Here is a 20,585-nt window from a genome sequence, read left to right on the forward strand (position 1 = left end):
CTTTCCTCACCGCCCCCCTTCCGCTTTAACCAATCAACGCTCACTCTTCTGTCCGCTGCACCAATCAGCGCCGAGCTTACCGGGTCGGCCAGCAACGGCTTCACCGGACCCCCAGATCCATCCGCTCCCTCAGAAGTGTCCAGGTTTTTCGGGGTCTGAGCTTCCACACTAATAATCTAAAGCGTCTTTTCCCTCCGGGAGAGATCGGAGAGCAGAGAGGCGAGTATCATTCCCGGGATCCGTCTTTTCCTTGGGACTACTTTGGGAGGAGGATGGATACGTCAGCGTTGAGGGGCGGGGCGTGTGTGACAGGAACTGTATAAATAGAGGGGGCTGCGTCACGCAGCAGTTATCTTTGCGGAGCCACAGAGAAGAGACAGACGTGCAGCGTACAGGGCCGGAGACGTGAGTTTAGCGGGGCTGGGGCGGAGAGTTTGGGGGGGGGGGGGGGGGGGGGGGGGTTTGGAAGGGGTAAACCGAAGCGTTTTTCTGGGCTGAGAGGTATCGGGTGGGGGTTAGGTTCTTGTCGGGTGGGGTGTTTCGTTGGGAATGGGGAGAGGATGGAATTGCGCAGTCGCCGCTTAGTGTGAGCTGTGTAGCTGAGACCTGAGGGGAGGGGGGGGATTAAAGCTAAAATGGCTTTCTTATGAGGGGAAGGTAGGCTTAGGGAGAAAATGGCGGCGGCTATGGCTGCCTAGTCCGGAAGCAGGTTGCTGAGTCACTGCCTGGGGGAGCAGCAGCAGCAGCAGCACAGGTTCCTGACGCAGTTCGCCACCGTCAGGGCCCGCGGCAGCTGTGGGGAGGCTGCGGTGCAGCGTCACTGCCGCAGTACCGGGGGCGGGTGGGTGGGTTCGGTTGGAACAGGGGGGTCCAGGAGTGTTAACTTGCTGACAGTTGGTTTTAACTGTCAAGAGCTGTAGGAAACATTAATAAAAAGCATAGTAAAAATCCCAGCTTATATGTATGTAGTGTGAAATAGCACCAATAGTCCTTTTTTCGTCAGAAATCATTAAATACTACGCTTTAAGTAACTAAAACTGGATTTTATGTTTTGTAGTTCAAAATGCAGATCTTTGTGAAGACCCTGACTGGCAAGACCATAACCCTTGAGGTTGAGCCCAGTGACACCATTGAGAACGTGAAAGCCAAGATCCAGGACAAGGAAGGCATTCCCCCTGACCAGCAGAGGCTGATCTTTGCTGGCAAGCAGCTGGAAGACGGGCGCACCCTCTCCGACTACAACATCCAGAAGGAATCCACCCTCCATCTTGTCCTCCGTCTCAGAGGGGGGATGCAGATCTTTGTGAAGACCCTGACTGGCAAGACCATCACCCTCGAGGTTGAGCCCAGCGACACCATTGAGAACGTGAAAGCCAAGATCCAGGACAAGGAAGGCATTCCCCCTGACCAGCAGAGGCTGATCTTCGCTGGCAAGCAGCTGGAAGATGGGCGCACCCTGTCTGACTACAACATCCAGAAAGAGTCAACCCTCCATCTTGTGCTGCGCCTGAGAGGGGGGATGCAGATATTCGTGAAGACCCTGACTGGCAAGACCATCACCCTCGAGGTTGAGCCCAGCGACACCATTGAGAATGTGAAGGCCAAGATCCAGGACAAGGAAGGCATTCCACCTGACCAGCAGAGGCTGATCTTCGCTGGCAAGCAGCTGGAAGATGGACGCACCCTCTCCGACTACAACATCCAGAAAGAGTCAACCCTCCATCTTGTGCTGCGCCTGAGGGGTGGGATGCAGATCTTTGTGAAGACCCTGACTGGGAAAACCATCACCCTCGAGGTTGAGCCCAGCGACACCATTGAGAACGTGAAAGCCAAGATCCAGGATAAAGAAGGCATTCCCCCTGACCAGCAGAGGCTGATCTTTGCTGGCAAGCAGTTGGAAGATGGGCGCACCCTGTCTGACTACAACATCCAGAAGGAATCCACCCTCCATCTTGTGCTGCGCCTGAGAGGGGGTATGCAGATCTTTGTGAAGACCCTGACTGGCAAAACCATCACCCTCGAGGTTGAGCCCAGTGACACCATTGAGAATGTGAAGGCCAAGATCCAGGACAAGGAAGGCATTCCCCCTGATCAGCAGAGGCTGATCTTTGCTGGCAAGCAGCTGGAAGACGGGCGCACCCTCTCTGACTACAACATCCAGAAAGAGTCAACCCTGCATCTCGTGCTGCGCCTGAGGGGTGGGATGCAGATCTTTGTGAAGACCCTGACTGGCAAGACCATCACCCTCGAGGTTGAGCCCAGCGACACCATTGAGAATGTGAAGGCCAAGATCCAGGACAAGGAAGGCATTCCCCCTGACCAGCAGAGGCTGATCTTTGCTGGCAAGCAGCTGGAAGATGGACGCACCCTCTCCGACTACAACATCCAGAAGGAATCCACCCTCCATCTTGTGCTGCGCCTGAGGGGTGGCTGTTAAACTACTGTGCGTCTTGCCTGACAACAAGATCACCCACAGCACTTGTGTTTGCACTGTAGTTCTTTAATGTCTTAAATTAAATGCAAAGTTAATGCAAGCCTAAGCAACTGCTGAACAGCTGTGTGTTGAAATGCTAATAAAGTTTTCTGTTGCACATCACAAGTTGTTTGTCTCAGTTCAAGCTAGTAAAGCTGGTGTATTTAAGTGACATGATTACTTCAGTTTTGTTCCTTGGCAGTTTAAGCTTCTTTGCATGTATAATGAGGACCTTGTGGATGAAACTGATCTGGATTAAAGTCTTAATTTAAGCTCTAATACTATGTTCTTTCTTTTTCCTAGTGTTAATATAAATCTTATTTCCAGGAAGGATGCTGTGTTCTGTTAGGGGCCTTAGAAAGCCACAGACCAAATTTTTTTTTTTTTCCTGTGACTTAAACTTCAAATGAGTTTAAATTACTTGTGCTAGTCCTGAGACAAGTGAACAGGTTTATTTCAGGGCACTTCTATTAAGTGACTTCAGCTTCGGTGTGGCTTGGGGGTGGGGGGAAGCTAAATTAATAGCTTGGTATGTTTTAGTGAAAACCCTGTTACTTAATCCAGGTGGCTCACACAGAAGTGGAGTTCTGTTGGCTAAAATATATGGAACATTTTGTGTGGGGAAGGAGTGACTGCAGTGAGAATTGCTGCTGGTTCAGCAGAAAAGCTGCTGTCATTTGTCTGGTTGGTGTAAGTAAAATTATGCAACCCCTTAATGACAAGAGCTAGGGAGTTGTTACTGAAGTCAGGCTTGACTGACTTCACTGGCTTTTTATTCCATACTGGATGGGTGTGGGGTGTGTCAAGGAAGCTCCAACAGGTGTTGGGGCAGAGTGGGGGGTTGGGTGGTTTACTTTAGTGGTGGGGCATGAAATGGGGTTGTGTGTGTGTGTGTGTGTGTGTGTGTGTGTGTGTGTGTGTGCGCGTGCACTTACACAGAAACAACCAGGTTGAAAGGATCAGGGCTGTCAGTGTCCCCATCTGTTGAGTTCTGACAGCTGCTTAGCTTCAGATGGGAGTCTTGGCCACCCATCTGCCTGTGCACAGTGTTACTGTGCTGGTGCACTGCTTACTGATAACCCTGTACTGGGCCCCATCCTGTCTTGTTGGTCCACAGTTTTTGCAGTAGAGGCACTGAGCTGCATGCAGTCCCCTAGGCAGGCTGCCCAGACTCTCCTAGGAGATCCTCAATCCCCCCCAGGATGGGGTTCTGGGCAGCCTGCTTTAGGTGGCCTGGTGGCCAGGATGACTTTAGGAGCTTCCCTCCAACCTCAACCATACTCTGATTCAGCTCCTGGTGGTGCCTCAGCCTGCTTTCTGCTCAGTACAGAGCAGGTACAGGACGAAATTTTTTTTCCCCTGCTGATTTGCTCTATGGTAAAAGGAGTGGTTTTATCAGTCCTGCGTTAATTAAGGAGTACTCTTGAGTTCTTGTAATAATTAAGCTCTGCTGGATAGTAGCAGTTGCACTAACTGGTCAGGTGATGGAGGCTATGGGGAGGGGGATGCACAGCTTGCTTTAGGCCTGTTTGCTGGTTGCCTTTCTGCAGGGTTGGTAACTGAAGGACAACGATTTCAGTGGTGGTGCTCAAAACCTGTTGCTCAGGCTGACCGGGTGTTGTTGGGTGTGGCTGGGGGGGGTTTGGTCAGCTCTGCAACAATTGGAACCTTGGCAAAGTGCTGGGGGGGGTCTCCAGGTGGTGGTTTCCCCTGCCCTGTACGAAGATTCCCTTAGGTGGGGCTTTGCTTGAGGTGGGGCTCAGCATTTGCCTCACTAGAACTGGCACAGAAGAGCACGTCTGTAAAACTGAAGTACCAGGAGTGAAATCCCTGGGTGCTGTAGTGTCCCAGCACTGCCTGGATGGATGCAGAGCTGATGGGTGCTGGCTGGGGGGAGGATACAGGGGGGTTAAAGCTACTGGTCCCCACTAGCTGGAAGAGAGAACTGCAAGGGATTTCTTCATTAATAAATTGTTTTGAAATTTATCCTAAGTGATGTGATTTAGGAAAGTGTATTGAAATGATAAGGAAATGTAACATGCAAATATCAATGAGGTTGTGAACAAAAGACAGGTATGGAACAATATGAATGAAATAGTTAATGCAAAACATTTGGTTATTTTCTTACAATTTGATTGTACCTCAAATCAATCTGCTTGGAGCCAGCTAGTCATAACTAAAATACATATTTAATAGGCTTTAGCCAGAATCTAAATGCTATTAAGATGCAATAATCCTAGTGCTCTCATACAGACAACAGATTGGTAACATCTTTTAATCCTTTTGCAACTTGAGCTTTGTGACCTTTTTTTTTTTTTCTTTTTTTTTTTTTTTTTTTCTTGTGGCTTAAATTATTTCTAGTAAAGTGAGGGTTAAGGCAGAGGCACTTTGGGAATACCACAGGATTTTTACAGACTTGTCTGCAGCTTGTCTGCGGTGGAACATTGTTGCATCATCGTTAAAAACAGCCTTATTTGGGGCTCTTTTAAATTTAAGAGACGTTTTTAAATTACACTATTAACTATTTTGATAAAAGGAGTAAGTAAATTAGAATACTGCTCACAAGTGCAACTCCTTTTTTACCCATTCGGGTTTGGTTAATGGCCACTGGATGTCACTGTTTCTCCACCAAAGTGTTACTCATTATTACCAGGGCTTTCGTGTCGTGTTGTTATTTCAGTGAAGCTCCTTTAGGATGTAATCCTGCAGAAAGTGATAGATGAAATAGAAAGATATCTCCATGGATCTTTCTATGCTATGAGAGCAGTGGGTGGTTCCTTCAAAGGCCCAGGCAGTCTATAGAGAGGAGACTTCAATGACTATGATGTAAGAGTAGTAGTTACAGAAATAGTCATGTCAATCAATTGAGTCTTCAGGGCTATCAGACAAGTTCTGTCAAGGAATTATATCGATTTTAGAGTGGGCTGGTGTCCATAGAGGGAAAAGATTCCATCTGTGTAACTGTAACAAACCTAGAAGCTTAAATCCATCTCTTTAGGGTGGATTTTACATAGGTTGCATGTAAAAAGCTCCAACTTGTAGAACTGTAAAAAATAGTTGATGTTTTCCCAAATGTCAAAGTAGAACTTTCTTTTAAAAGTCTTCTCTTTTAGCTGTGTGGCCCTTGTGAGGCTTGAATGAAGCACTGGACTGCCTGGTGTTCTGGGGAAAATGTTACTGGTCCAACCTTACTGCTGTTACTGTGACCTTCCCTCCTGTGAAGATGATTTTGAGCTGTTACTGCTTAGAGTGGCTGCAGATCAATGGTGTAGTTAAGTACAGACACAGGTAAGTGACTCTGATCTATTTGCAGCATACAGAAAATGGGGCACTAATCATAAGAGCATAACATTTTTTCAGTATTTGGTAAAAATGGGCACATAGGTGGAAAGAGAATAAAGAGAATACATGTTTTAGGAAATGTGCTTGTTTCTGTCTTTGCAGAAATACATCTTCCTCATGCCTTCTGTTTAAGCAGGTTCCAGTTATTGCTTTTCCTGCCATGAACTGCTGTGCTTGGCATAAAAATAATCTCATATTATAACTATGAAAATATTTGTTAATATTATGAAATGAAAATTAATTATTTTACTTAAAGTTTCACTTAGTGGTTAAGAGTTTGACTTCTCTCTTCTCAGATTTAAAGTTTCATCAGAATGGTTTCTCCTGCCAGGAGAAACAAGGCCATCAGACACATTTTCATCAGTAAAATAAGTACTGAGCAACTACAAGATTCCTTCTTATTCTCCCAGATAAAGCCTCAAAAGGCAAGAGGATCACATCTTGCTGTTGAAAATTCAGGTGGGCATATAGGTGATTATTAAATTTATTTTATTAAATAAAATTGCTGCCCTTATTCTCCCTCCATCTGCTTTGAATGATTTCCCCCTAACAGCTGTCAGCATTTTACATTTTGGTGGCAAGATGCTTGTTAAGCACCATAACCAGCTCAGCTGGCTGGTGCACACCAGTGACATAATCCCATCCCTGACCTCAGAATGCTGCCATTGCCAAGTGCACATTTGGGCAGATCTTGTATTTTTTTTCTGCCTTGTTTCTCCCTTCTCTAAAATGGAAGCAGAAGTGTTTCCCCCAGTGCAGGCTCTGAAGGCAAATGTGAATGTGTGTGCATGCCAGAGTTTCTGTGTTCCCCCAGCATCTCCATGTTTCTGTTTTGCTGTGGTGACCTCTCAGCTGGCAGCAATTCCTTTCCCAGCAAGCTGCACATTCTCCTTCCTCTGTGTAAGCTATTAAAACCAGATGCACAGAAAGAACTCTGTTATGATGCACTTTTGTGGGCTGATTTCATTCCTTGGCTGGAAGGGTGGGTGGACTCCCATGAAAGCTGAGGGGAAAGCCCAAGAGGATATAAATCCATAAGCTGGAGCTAAGCTCCTGGGCCTGAATCTGTATCTGTTGGTACCACAGTAAATTAAGTGTAACATACTTAAAGCAAACAACTGAATCTCTGCAAGGCTGGAATGAGGGGCAGGGGAGAGAAGATCTAGTTTTGCATTTACCTGTGTATGTTAGTTCTTTATAGGCTATTCTGTGGTTTCTAATAAATCATTGAGCCTAGAAAGAATAAGTAGCTTTGGGTTGTTCCTGTATCAGCTTAATTTTGAAACACAGGATTCTGAGGAATAAGCTTGTGATCTCATGCAAAACCATGAAAGAGGAAAAGGCACCCTGCCATTTTGTGGGTGTATTTATAGAAAGGTCATCTTGTAGCTTGCATCTGACTCAAACTGGAGCCATCTGGGAATATTTCTATGGATGACAACCAGGAAGCCTCACATCATGCTGCTGTCCTGTCAGATGAGGGTTGCTGTATGCTTTCTTTTGGTTCGTGGTAAGTTTGGAAGAAGAAAGGCACAGCCAGAGTTCAGTATGTTGGGATGTGATGCCTCTCCTTAGTGTTCTTGGATCAATGGCCAGGGTTGTGAGCATGGTGTTAACTACAATCAGTTGTGGGGATGGTCAGCTCCCACAACCTCCAAGCCTCTCCCAGACTTACACTCCTATATCTGGGGCTGCTTTGTGCAGTCTTCTGTGCTCCTGACGAGCAAGTGACACTGCACTTCGTAGGGTTAGTTTGTTGCCTCAGGCAGTTTGTGCTGCCTTGCAAGTGGGGTGTGTGAAGTGTAAGGAGAACCCACTTCCCTGGGACAGTTGATCTCGGGTGTTTCAGTGAGTACTTGCTGCTCCTGAGGCTGACTGAGAGAACCCTGTGACAAACCTCAGAACTAAACCATGGGCTCCAGCACTCAGGGTCCAGTCAGCTGCCTCCCTCGGGATGTGAGTGGGTTGGTGCTGAAAGGCACGAGATGTCGACTCTATATGTGCAGGCAGGGGTTAAGCATTATGAATTTTTAAGTCAGCCAGCTTTCCCATATAAGAGCACTTCACTCATTGGCTCTCTCTTTTTCTGAGAAATCTATCTAGTCATTTCCTGTGCAACCCCTTCTTCACTTTGCAGAAAGCTATACAGTTGAGTAAGTAACAGTAATCCATGTTTATTCCTTCTCACAGGCAGCCTGGATTTCCTCATGGACCACCACCAGCTCAGGGTTCAACACTGAGTTGTTAACAGAGTGCTAATATGAGCATGGTCTTCTCTGCAGGAGAAGAGGACACCCGCCCATGGATGTAAATAACGTGGGGTCTGCTTTCATGCTTATTAATGCTTGTTGGGGTTTGACTTGGTTTCTGCTGAGAGATTATTTACCCTCTGGAGGATCTGTTGGGACTCCTTGTCACATCAGTTCTTGGGTGGAGCTTGCAGCAACTTGGGGTAAGTGCCATGCTCTTCCTCTTTTGACAGCAGGGCTTTTTTTGTGTTGCGCTACTCAAAATGGCTTGGGGAAGTCACAGAAAGAAACAACTCAGCTCTTGAGTAGAGAAGGGAAAGTTGAGCTGGCAAGCAGACCGTGTGGTCTGTGTTCCCTAGGGATGTACAAAGTGCACGTACATGTTATAGGGTCCTTTTTTTAAGACCCTTTTGCTTTTAATGCAGACAGTCTGTGTGTACAAGACTGACGATAAATAACTCAAGCACTGTGGAGGGATGGAAACTGCAGCTGAGAAATGATTTTGGGGGAAGGAAGAGAGAAAAGCATAAGCAAACTGTTACGGAAGTACAAATAAGCCATCTAAAGGATCAGCAGATGTACCAGTAAGTGTTTTGAGGGAGGAGGTCAGTCTGAAATGTGTTTATAGGGTGGATGCTTGTGCCTGCAGAGGAATGTTTGTTGCTGGAGTACAGACTAAACTGAATGGCTGAATTATCATAATGGTTTGTCTTGAAATCAGCCCTTGGATTTCTTGCTGTGAGCTGCATAAAAAGTGCTTTGTGGCTTTTTTCTTCCTAGAACTATATTTCTCCACATACTCATCTAAGCCAGAATGCTTATAATGTGTCAATTTACCTTTTTACTGGTATAGGCTATGAAGGGTGGCTGTAGTCCCAGGGAGGGAGATTTCTCTTCAGAGAAAACCTGTTAACCATTTGGAGGGAGTACATGAGAGGAAGACGGAGTTCTTTCAAAACACTCTATTTCAGGTTGGTAGCCATGGATTTTTTTCTTGCTGCCTCACAAACTGTGCATGAATCTGCAGTCATATGCTGAGTACATAGCTTGCATTGGGCGTGGGTCTGGGAGGTATCCAGATATATATGCAGAGAGGTCTCAAAAGAATAAAAATGGAGTACATGGCATATTAGATGAGAAGTGGGCTAGCTGAGTGCTCTGATGAATACTGATACTCTCTCTGCAGCAGATCTGCTTTTTGCTCTTGGATCAGAGCTCTGCTGTGTTCAGGCTTTGAGGGCTACAAGCATCCACATGGCATCCCTGGGATGTGTGTTTGCCTGTGCTGTGGAGCTGGAAGTTCAAAACCTGTGCTCACTCTGATGGCCAACAGCTCCAGACATTGAGGAGAACCTCCTAATTTTGCCCCAGGATGAAATGCAAGAATGCATGAGAGGCACATAATTTGTGCATGTGTTTTCCCTGTAGAAATAGTGAAATGGTTACCAGCAGAATGTGAGCAAACTTATCACTGTTCCAGAGCAGGCCTATAGTTAATCTTATCATTTTGGCCACTTGGTGACTAGCTCATGTTGGTCTCACAGAGACAAGGACAATGATCACAGTCCACTTTCTTTGCCTTTTATGTAAGGAACCTGTGCTGCTGCCAACAGGTGAGGTCATCTCACAAAGGGGATTCGTATGTTCTGCAGACATTGTTGCCTGTATTTCAAGTATTGCTTTTCAATTTTTCCTCACCAGTGGTACCCTGTTCAAGGCCTTGATTCTTTATTCAGTTCTGTATCCCACTCTTCAGTCTTACTGAATCTGTCTTGCAAGGAACCCATCCATAGTAATTTGTAGGAACACTGGACCTGGAAACATGCTTTCCTCTATGCTTGTGCTGCACTGTACACATTCTAAGTTTGTGAAGAAATTGTGTTAATTTTATCTCTCCCTTGCAGGTTTAGTCTCCCAGTGCAGAACATCTTTGGTGATCTGGAAGGCTGTTTCTAATAGAAATGGATAACTTTACAAACGGGCAGCCAGGCCCGGGTCAGAGGAACAGGTTGATAGGATTGCTAGAAACAGATGACAGTATCCCAGAAGATAAACCTACATCTAGTAAAAAGGAAGAACGACCAGGACATGGCAAGAAAGGGGAGCTACGGCCCTTGGAGACACCTTACCAGAAGGAGAGCAGTAACTTCCCTCCCAGAGTCAAGATTAACCTGAATTATCGGCCAGGACTGGTCAGCAAGTGAGTAACCTGGATAGTGGTAAGGGTGGGATCCCTGCTGATCTGTACTGATCCTCCAGGTAGGGGCCTACAGACTTTGCCATGGTCTAAACTAGAAGTGACATTATAGAAATATTACAGGAATCTGGTGGGAGGTAATTAAAGGCAATTAAAGGGATGTGTTAGCCCTTCTGCACTTGGACAGCTTGTGTATGGTGTGGTGGTGTATCTGGTGGGTATCTCTGGACTAGCATCACATAAGTTGGGTGTTAGACCAGCTCAGCATGAAGCCCTGTACAACTGAGCTGTTCTTGCCAGGGAGGGATGAAAGCCTGTTTGCAGGGTGCTTCACACCATGTGATGGGACCGATTCTGGTCCTGCAGCTATCTTGGGTTTCTCTGTCTTCGTGTTATGTAGTCCAGGGTTGCACATCAGATGGGATCTGGGATGAATTCCAGCTGATGGAAAGAGCAGCCACTTAAGAGACTTCTGGGAAATAACTGTCTCTATTTTTCCCTTGACTCAAAAATAAATTACTTGGTATTTTCTAACAAACTTTTCTGCCCCCTTCCTTTCTTACATCATCCCCCTAGAACTTATTGTGCACTCTTATCCTTTGCTCTCCAGAAATTCTTAATGCTTTGTGTTTCTTCCCTAGCCAAAAGGACCCCAATCGCTTTGACAGGGACAGACTCTTCAGAGCAGTCTCCAGGGGCAGCCCTGAGGCACTGGATGGTTTACTCGAATACTTGAGGAGGACTTCCAAATTTCTCACCAATTCTGAATACACAGGTAGAGTCCTGCCTGGTACTCCATGACCAGGGGGAGCAGAGGCAATGCTTGGTAATGCAGGAGGGAAGCAGGGGAACCAAGAAGGCCAATGGCATCCTGGCCTGTATCAGAAACAGCGTCACCAGCAGGTCCAGGGAGGTGATTCTTCCCCTGTACTCAGCGCTGGTGAGGCCACACCTCGAGTACTGTGTCCAGTTCTGGGCCCCTCAGTTTAAGAAGGATGTAGAGGTCCTGGAGCAGGTCCAAAGGAGGGCAACCAGGCTGGTGAAGGGACTCGAGCACAGGCCCTATGAGGAGAGGCTGAGAGAGCTGGGGCTGTTCAGCCTGAAGAAGAGGAGGCTCAGGGGAGACCTCATTGCTGTCTACAACTACCTGAAAGGAGGCTGTAGCGAGGTGGGAACTGGACTCTTTTCACAGACGACCTTCAACAAGACAAGAGGACACAGTCTTAAGTTGTGCCAGGGGAGGTTTAGGTTAGATATTAGAAAGAATTTCTTCACGGAGAGGGTGATCAGGCTATGGAATGGACTGCCCGGTGAGGTGGTAGATTCTCCGTCCCTGGAGACATTTAAAAAAAGACTGGATGTGGCACTCAGTGCCATGGTCTAGCAACTGCTCCGGTGGGTCAAGGGTTGGACTAGATGATCTCTGAGGTCCCTTCCAACCCGGCTAATTCTATGATTCTATGATTCTATGAACCTGCTCATGGTACATGGCTTTCTCCAGCCCTCTCTCCATTCTTCTATTTTCCAAATGTCCATCTGAGAATGGAGAATGCCATTGATTAAATATATCCTAGGGCCTTTGCCTGTGCTGCAGACTAAAAATATTGATAAAGGCCTTTGAAAGAATTACTATATTTGGTCCTGCAGTGACAGCTCTGAATCAAGTAATAGACATGTGCAAAGTGCACCCCATTCAGTACTTTTTTTCCTACTAGATGCAAAGACTGGGAAGACCTGCTTAATGAAAGCCCTGTTCAACTTAAAGAATGGAAAGAATGACACAATCCCACTTTTGCTGGAAATAGACCAAAAGACACAGAATCCCAGGCCACTTGTCAATGTGACATGCTCTGATTGTTACTATGGAGGTAAGGTTTCTGTTCTGATGCTGTGTCAAAGCAGCCTCCCCACTAGACAAGTGAGGTGTGCAGATGCAAGGAAAAAGAGGGGAAGTGGAACTTCTGCAGCACTTCAGTTCCAGAGTTCTGGTGTAGCTACAGTATCAGCCTGTTCATCTTTTAGTTCTGATTCTGGTCTGTGTCCTCTTCAGCCCTGAATTAATATGCTTCACTTTTGCAGCTTTTTCCTCAGTCTATAAAACAGAGATGATAGACATTTAATAACCCAGGAATACAAGAGGGTTTGGAAAGCTTAAAAAGCATATCTAAAAGTGAAAAAGAAATAGTAAATCACTACCAAAGAATGAGTTGTGCTGTTGGGTTATCCTTTTAATAGCAGACATGCAGCATAGTCATGGATGTTTATAGTTGGTTTTATCCTCTGGTAGTTGCTCAGGATCTTAGTGCCTGGCAGGGGTAATCTCCTGGTTTTGTGTTGAATTCCTGATTGTTTGGGGCTTGTGTTCTGAGTCAGTGTTTTCAATGTGCTTTTCCAATGAACACTGTTGGAAATCCTCAGTTGGCACCCACCTCCCCCAGGCCTGAGCCTGCAGGATACACAGAACATAACAGCAGCTGCTAGAATCCTTTGCTGTAGAGTCCTGTGGCTGTTCCCTCCAGCACTGGCACCCAGTGGTGATTTTTCCCTGTTTCCTTAGGCCAGACAGCACTCCATATTGCCATAGAGAAAAGGAGCCTAGATCTGGTGAAACTGCTAGTAGAGAATGGAGCTGATGTCCATGCCAGAGCCCATGGTGAATTCTTCAGGAAGAAGAAAGAAGGAGTTTATTTTTATTTTGGTGAGTATGGGGAACATGTTTCTCTGGGGTTTTTTTTAATTGCCTCACTGAATGCCCTGCTGCTAATTCTAGTTGGGTTTGCCCCTCTATGGGTGGGTTGCCATCTCCACTGAACTGTAATCAAGCTCTTGACTTACTTGAATGGCAAGATCCTTTCCCAAACTGAGGTGTCCAAAGAGCATTTGTTGTCATTTTTGGTTTTATGGATTTAACCCCCATCTGAGGGGCTTCAGACAGAGAGAAATACTTGATTAATTTAGCCAAATTAGGGGTCTGGACAAGTGTTTCAGCTGCTCCCAGAAATGAGAAGTTTTGTTGTTGTGTTTTTTTTGGTTTTTTTTTTACTGCAAAAGACTTTCTGAATCTAGAGACATTGAGAAAGGACTTGTTCTGTGTTCCAGTGCTAATTATAGGCTAAACATATTTTCCTAGAATTGCTTTCTCACTTATTCTTTTTTTCCACTGCTTTCTGTTTCTCCTCCAAATACTGTTCTCATCTCTTCAGGTGAACTTCCCCTCTCCTTGGCTGCTTGTACCAACCAGCTTCAGGTAGTGGATTATCTCCTAAATAATCCCCACCAGAAAGCCAGGCTTCAGGAGCAGGATACACAGGGCAACACTGTCCTCCATGCCCTGGTGATGATTGCAGATGACACTGAGGAGAACACCAAGTTTGTGAGCACCACCTATGTTGAGATCTTGAAGGCAGGTGTGAAGCTTGACCCAACGTGCAAACTGGAGGAGATAGTGAATTATGATGGATTAAATCCTCTGCAGCTTGCTGCCAAGACAGGCAAAGTGGAGGTAAAGACTACTTGAGGGAATCCCTGGGCTTGCTGAGAAACAAGGAAGCCTACAACATACATCCTCAGTGTAGCAGTGTGGTTTGTAGGAGCATCCTGCACCCAACCCATAGTAATGCTGCTGACAGTGACAGTGCCACAGGAGACCATAAAGGAGGCCTCCTCCAGGTGTGGGTTAGTGTCCTACAGAGCCTCAGCTGGCTGTTGCTGTTCTCTGTCTCAGACAACACAGCTGGTCTGGACTAAAATTGGTTCTACTTGGGGAAGAGCTTTGATGGTAGGTGTAGTTAGAGTGCCTACTTTGGGCCAGATAGTGTTTGGCTATATCAAGGGGTCTAATTCAGAAAGGCAGGTATCTTGTGTTTGAAGGTGAGCTGGGTGTGCTTGTATCATTCTACACCTTCATTCCATGCACACTTTTCTGCTATGCTCCTGTTTCTCTCCAGATCTTCAAGCACATCATCCAAAGAGAGATCAAAGACCCAGTGTACAGACACTTGTCACGCAAGTTCACTGAATGGACCTATGGACCTATCCATGTGTCTCTCTATGATCTGTCCTCTTTAGACAGCTTTGAGGAGAACTCTGTGCTGGAGATCCTGGCATACAGCAGTGACACACCAGTGAGTGCTTTTACTAAAAGTCAAAGACAGCAACACATTTCTGCCTTCCTGTAGTGCTGCTGTATAATTACACAAACGATTTTGTGTTAATGTGATCTTCCATGATTGTTTTTGTAGAAAAAGAAAGAATGATGGAAATATTTATATGTTTTGTAGTCTGCTTGGTATGCTTCTGAACATCTGTAATATGAGAGAAACTTTTGATCCTGTGGTTGTCTTAAGCTTGAGTGTGTCCAAATACCTTGGTGAAGCCAAGCAGAAGTAACTTCTTATGAGATGGTTGATTTCTTTCATACTGGAAGCCCTGACTGAATAAATCTTTTAGGACTCCCAAATTGGATCTCTGGACTCCAACCCTGAAAAAGACAATCTTCTGGTGGATTTGCATTGCTGTTGAACATGGGTTCATTTTTGTTGTTTGTTTTTCCATAGAATCGGTACAAGATGGTGGTTTTGGAGCCACTGAATAAACTGCTTCAGCAAAAATGGGAAACATTTGCTTCCAAGAGATTCTACTTCAGTTTTGTCTCATACTTGTCATTCATGATCATCTTCACAGCCATTGCATACTACCAGCCCTCACGGGTTAAGGTAAGCCCAATCAGCTTTTATCTGAAAAGGCCTGAACTGAGTTTTAAAAGGTGCAGGGTGGTTATCACTCCCTCTGCTTGTCTTCAGTGATTCCAATTTTTTTATTTTTTATCTAGCAACCTTCATTTCCAGTGGAGTTCACAGCTGGAGGCTTCCTGTGGGTGTCTGGACTGATCATTATCTTGCTAGGAGGCATTTATCTTATTTTTGCTCAGGTACAGGAACCTCTCCCCTAGCTGCATTATAAGAAATTAAAGAAAGGAAAGCACCACTCTGGTGTGCCTGCCCTGCTGTTGTGATGAATGGTGACCATTGATTCTTTTTGTAGAGTCTGTACTTGCGGAGGAGACGCCAGTCCCTGAAGACAATGTGTTCTGACAGCTGCATTGAGATCTTGATGTATGTCTCTTGAGGGGTTTTGTACAATGAAAGCACAAGTGAAATTGATTCTCTGCTGTGTGCAGCTAAGTTGCCCTAACATTACTAGAGAGATGGTGAGCAGGAAAGATTGATTCTCTGCCACTGCCTACCTCTTGCCATCCCTTCCCTGCTTGTTTCTCCTGCCTGCTGCCACTTCTCATAACCCTTTGTTGCAATGGGCTTTGCTGGGGAGGGTCTGTCCTTGTTTTTGTAGCTGAGCATGGTGAAGGTCAGACCGTGAGTTATTTCAAAGTCAAGAACATGCACTTAATTGGAAGAAGAGCTCAAGTTTTTAATCATACAGTCACTCTAGCTCACATTTGGTCGAAAGAAAAATAACCTCTCAGTTTCCTGAGGAGACTTGTGTATAGGTGTGTGTGTGTGCATGTGTTCATAAGTCTTAAAATTCTTTTCCATTTTATATCAGTTATGTGAGTTACATCAAGCAGGAGTTTTCCATACTGTGAGTTACATCAAGAGTCTTTCCACTTAAAGATTAAACAGTTCATAACAAAACTGCAGTGATTTGTGGGTCTGGTTACAACAGGATTTGCTTCTATAAACTCCATGTCTGATTAACTACCACTTTATGTGCTCCGTGTAACCTTGTGAAACGCGCTCGCTTTTCCTTGCAAAAGAGAACAAATCTGCAAAATGGGCCTTTTTGTTAAGGTCACTGTCACTCACTCTCCTCTCCAGCTTCATCCAGGCTTTCTCATTGCTGTTGTCAGCAGTCCTGTATGGTGCAAGTTCAGAGAACTACGTGGTAGTGATGGTGTTCTCCCTGCTGCTGGGCTGGGTGAACACGCTCTATTACACCCGGGGCTTTCAGCGCACCGGGATCTACAGCGTCATGATACAGAAGGTCAGTGCTTGGAAACACTTGGTAGGGAAAGCTCTTGGGTGTGAGGAAGGTGTGAGGAGGCTTGCAGTTACTTTTCTTCTCTCAGGATCATGACAACTGTAAATGGAACTGATGTACTGACACTGCAGAAGGCAGTTAGATCAGTGTCTTTAAGGAAGTGCAATTGTGGCAAACCTCTTGTTTGGCATCTTTGAATATAGCAAATTCAATCTGAAGTGAGAGCAGTTGACACCTGTTTGTCCTAAAGTGACTCAAAACCAATGCAAGCTCTCTGGAATTGTTATGCTTGGTCTGAGGAGTGTTTACAGGTCTATAAAGGAGTCTGACACTGGGAAAGCAAGACAAAGTGGGTGAAATAAGGAGCCAGGGAAGGATTCTGATCACATCTTGTGTGAAACCCAGTGGAGACAGAAAAGAGAGAGACATGTTGAAACAATTTGGAAACAGCCCTGCTGAGGAATTGACATATTAGTGTTTCAGAGAATCTTACAGAAATATAATGAAGCTTATGTAGTGCTCTCAGATTAAGCTAGTAATGATAGTTAACTGAGGAAGTAATTTAATGTGTATTAGTTTCTTAAACTGAATATAGCATTTTCCAACTTGCTTTTTAGTCTTATTATTTGGGGTTGGTTTGTAATGTGTGAGAAGAGAAGATCATCCTGGTGGTTTCACGTGATATAAAGAATGGCACTTCCTTCTGATTTGTCTTTCAGACTATCCTGAGAGATCTGCTGCGTTTCCTCTTGGTTTATTTGATCTTCCTCTTTGGCTTCACTGCAGGTGAGGACTTACTCATTATGTTACAGGTTGGGCTGCAAGAAGTAAATTTTTCTGAGGACTCAAATTCTGTTTCTCTCACAGCTCTGGTTACGCTGATGGGGGATGCTCCTCTGGTCTCTCACAACAAGTCTCTTGCTCAGATGGAGAGCACTGGGAACCACGCTATGTATGGTGGGCTGCTTAGTGTCTCCCTGGAGCTCTTCAAGATCACTATTGGGATGGGTGACCTGGACTTCCAGGAACATGCCAGATTCAGATACCTTGTCATGCTTCTGCTGCTTCTCTTTGTGATCCTCACATACATTCTTTTGCTCAACATGCTGATTGCACTCATGGGTGAGACTGTCACAGCTGTTTCTGGTGACAGCACACAAGTCTGGAAGCTGCAGGTGAGACACGCGGCTGCTCAGCAGTTGTGTCATGGCCCAAACTCCTACTTATGTCCCACAACACCAGAGATGACAGTGCCTGTCTTTGTCACAGGTCTCAGCTATAAACTTCTTTGACATCTGTTTGGTACTGTGGAGGAAAGTGCTAACAAGTTTTAGGTGTGTTTAAAACTCCTGCTGTTTGCATGGTTACCAGGCAGTCCAGATCCATGAACATTAATCCCTTGAGAGAGTAACTGACTGGCACTAATAAGCTAAGGAGCACTTTGGGATGAGTTCTGAAGTGATTTTCTAAGTTAAAGTAGTGGCAGATTGGGGAAGATTTAATCAAAAAGAAGGGCTGGGTTCTTTAGGGTCTGTTTTCTCTCTGATGTGGACTTCTTCTTTCAGAGGGCTATTGCCATTCTAGAAATAGAGAAGTCCTGGCTCTGGCGCCAAGGTGGGAAGAGGAGATCTGGCTGCTTCGTGTCAGTGGGCCTCAATAAGAAAGATGAGAGATGGTGTTTCAGGTAAGGCAGATGTACCATTACCCCTTACCCTCAGCCTAGGGATGGGTTCCCACAGTTCAGAAACCAGAGGCCCCAAACCACCACAGGGGTTTTCAGCACTGGCTCAATGGAATGACTCAACCCCATCTTCCTGGTGCATGTGGATGGGTTGGTGGCTGCAATGTGCATGCAGTATGCAGGGGAAGAAGATATTTGGTTTGTGGAGGTGAAGCTTAGACTACAGAAGATCTTTATGCACAAAAAAATGTCAAAAACCCAACTCTGCAGGGTGTTTTTGCTACAACCAGACCAGCAGGATTGTGTTGGCAGGATGAGTTGGGATGCTGCAAGATGCTGAGATATGGACTGAAATGCTGTGCTCTGTGCATCAGTGTCTGTTGCATTTTGTCTCTCCAGAGTAGAGGAAATTAAATGGACAAATTGGGCAAAGGATGGGGGAGTTCTTAAGGAAGACCCTGGAAACACCAGTGATTCAGAAATAAATCCAGAAGGTAAACAAAATCATGAAGAAAGGTCTTCAGTATCCTGCTCGCTTTCTGCTCAGCCACTACTCTTTGCATGTTATGTTGGTAACAGAAATTTTAGGCTTGCTTGTGAAATTGCTTCCATGCAGCACCCCTCAATAGCAGCAGCATCACTTGTGAATTGAGAAGATAAAGAATTAGAGTAGGTGTGGAGCTGGGAGTTTGGGATCAAGTAATGGGAATGAAGGAGACACCATTCCTACTTACCTCTGGTAGAAATGGGCAGGAGACACTGCTGAGAAAAGCAGGGGCTGGTCTTCCCTTTGAGTCAGTAGCCCAAATGTGTGGGTTTTTTCTAGGAAATATAAAATTTAGGCCCACTCATGCTGTAAGATTACCTCTGCCTCCCTGTTACACCTGGGAAGCAGCTCTGTGTGGAAAATGGAGAGCTCTTACTTCTCTAGAAATACTTTCTCCAGCCTGGCAGAGCTTGAGCAGAAGCTCCACTGGTTTCAAACACAGCCCCCTGCTCTTCCAGTATAGATTCTTCCTTGATGCTAATTTTCTAGGAGTGGGAAGATTGCACCACTTCCAGTGCTATCTGTTGTATGTTGGGTTGTCTCTGAACCTACACTCTTCTAAAAACTGTACCCCTTTGTCAGCTTCCTGCTGACAAGGGCTGCTGTTTTTGTGTCTCCAGCTGTAGAGACAAGATCCTGGAAACAAACACCACAGAAACAACTGAGATCAACTGTTCCAGAGGAGCAGTCACTGTTACAGCCCCAGCTCTCAGCAACTGAGATGATGCCTCTAGAGGGACAAACCAGAAATCTTTAGCAGGTTTTTCTGGATTGCAACTTTGCTTCTAACTTCAAAGGAATAGTTCTTCCTATAGTGGCTGGAAGAATCAAAGGCATTATCAGTACTAAAATGCATTTCATTGAAGACTGTGGTTCAGCCTGTGGCTTAAAGTATTCTTCTGCACTTTAATCATTAATTTCCTCTGAAGAAACTATTTTTACTCAACTTTTTCTGCCTGCCACTTTCTTATTACTCTGCCTAAAGGTACAAGAGCAAGACCATAGGGGCAGTGGGGAGTGGTTTGGGGGAAGGCAGTGCTTTCTGAGCTGTGTACAAATAATGCTATTTGCCATAGAGAAGCAAAAGATGGAGTGACATGTCTTCCAATGGGTCTTCCATTATTCTTCTGTCACAAGAGACTGCCCTTTAGTACTTGGGAATAAAGAGAGTTGTAGAGGCATAAAAAGTTAAGGATGGAGTTGTCTTCTGTGAAACATTGTCAGTGTTAAGTCACAAGTGGACAACTACTCAGTCATCAAGAGGTCATCAAGATCCTTACTGAGTCTTTGTGTCAGTGCCTGCAGTGCTTGGTGTTCAGCCCACATCCAAATTCCCATTTTACAATATTACAATGAAATCGTTTGCACAATGTGCACAATCACTTAAGAGCACAAAAGAGATGTGGATTTCCTGGAGCTGTAACCCCACGTGGTGAATTTCTGAAACATCTGTCTGTCATGGGTTGCTCTGTCTCTGTAGAAAACAGCAGCAGAATCCTACATGTGGCTTCTGAGGGACAGATGGGACAAAAAGCATGGTGCAGTCAGTATTTCCTGTCAGTCTTGGTGGGCATCCTGTCTTGCTGTAAACTATTACAGGGACCTCATTGCTTTTTTTAGGTGCACACTGCCTGCAGCAGGATGGGAAGCATGCTTCAACCTTTGTGGACAAGAGATAAAAATGAGTTGTCTCACTTTTCAGTTTATATTTAAAAATAATATGTATTTCTGTAAACTATCAGTATAGCAAGTTTAATTAACAGAAATTGTTAATCCTTGGATGTGTTTTCAGAGCTTTGGTCTCACTCAAAAAGGAGGAGAAGATGTAATCAGTGTGGACTATAAGGCCTTATCAAATTCCTGCAAACATTTCACCCAGCACTGTGCTGACCTCACTGCCATTCAAGTGAACTCTTGTTTTCCATGCCCTCCTGTCAGCTTGTGCAGCCACCTCTGAAGCTGTGACAGGTGATGTAGCACTGGATGCAGCTGTCACAGAGGGAATGGTTTGTGACAGCCCTGAAAAAGCTGCACATGTTGGCAGCATCTTTCATTCAGTAAGAAACTATGCAGCTCAGAATCTCCTGTGTCTCATTTCT

General features: G+C 45.3%; 3 protein-coding genes across 4 annotated transcripts in view; all 3 read left to right on the forward strand.

The window, feature by feature from the left end:
- Nucleotides 1-147, forward strand: part of PIGL (phosphatidylinositol glycan anchor biosynthesis class L) — a 65,540-nt gene extending 65,393 nt beyond the window's left edge. The window contains exon 9 of the mRNA XM_030462512.1: nt 69-147. The gene's annotated coding sequence lies outside the window, so the exon portion shown is untranslated. The remainder of the gene's footprint in view (nt 1-68) is intronic.
- On the forward strand, nt 87-2,599 carry UBC (ubiquitin C). 2 transcript variants are annotated; one of them, XM_030462510.1, is made up of 2 exons: nt 87-219; nt 1,058-2,599. In XM_030462510.1, exon 2 carries the CDS (start codon nt 1,064-1,066, stop codon nt 2,435-2,437), a length of 1,374 nt encoding a protein of 457 aa, XP_030318370.1. In that variant the 5' UTR covers nt 87-219; nt 1,058-1,063; the 3' UTR covers nt 2,438-2,599. The 2 variants fall into 2 exon arrangements, with proteins under 2 accessions (XP_030318370.1, XP_008493311.2); XM_008495089.2 differs by having other exon boundaries at nt 116-405.
- Nucleotides 2,600-6,237: 3,638 nt separating this feature from the next.
- On the forward strand, nt 6,238-20,264 carry LOC103529621 (transient receptor potential cation channel subfamily V member 2). Its single transcript, XM_030462515.1, has 19 exons — nt 6,238-6,274; nt 8,006-8,267; nt 8,490-8,648; nt 8,918-9,035; nt 9,969-10,264; nt 10,903-11,036; nt 11,977-12,129; nt 12,819-12,959; nt 13,465-13,763; nt 14,209-14,385; nt 14,818-14,976; nt 15,093-15,191; nt 15,305-15,375; nt 16,096-16,261; nt 16,978-17,044; nt 17,126-17,433; nt 17,824-17,942; nt 18,339-18,433; nt 19,069-20,264. The coding sequence occupies exons 5-19, from the start codon at nt 10,026-10,028 to the stop codon at nt 19,077-19,079; spliced, it is 2,238 nt and encodes a 745-aa protein (XP_030318375.1). The 5' UTR covers nt 6,238-6,274; nt 8,006-8,267; nt 8,490-8,648; nt 8,918-9,035; nt 9,969-10,025; the 3' UTR covers nt 19,080-20,264.
- Nucleotides 20,265-20,585: the final 321 nt, after the last annotated feature.

Source organism: Calypte anna, chromosome 19 (assembly GCF_003957555.1).
Source record: "Calypte anna isolate BGI_N300 chromosome 19, bCalAnn1_v1.p, whole genome shotgun sequence".
NCBI lineage: Eukaryota > Metazoa > Chordata > Aves > Apodiformes > Trochilidae > Calypte > Calypte anna.

Excerpts from the sequence above, each read along its gene's own strand:
- UBC (XM_030462510.1), top strand. The coding sequence starts at position 1,064 with ATGCAGATCTTTGTGAAGACCCTGACTGGCAAGACCATAACCCTTGAG.
- LOC103529621 (XM_030462515.1), top strand. The coding sequence starts at position 10,026 with ATGGATAACTTTACAAACGGGCAGCCAGGCCCGGGTCAGAGGAACAGG. Across the intron at positions 13,764-14,208 it reads CCAAGACAGGCAAAGTGGAG|ATCTTCAAGCACATCATCCA; the intron begins GTAAAGACTACT and ends GTTTCTCTCCAG. Across the intron at positions 14,977-15,092 it reads ACCAGCCCTCACGGGTTAAG|CAACCTTCATTTCCAGTGGA; the intron begins GTAAGCCCAATC and ends TTTTTTATCTAG.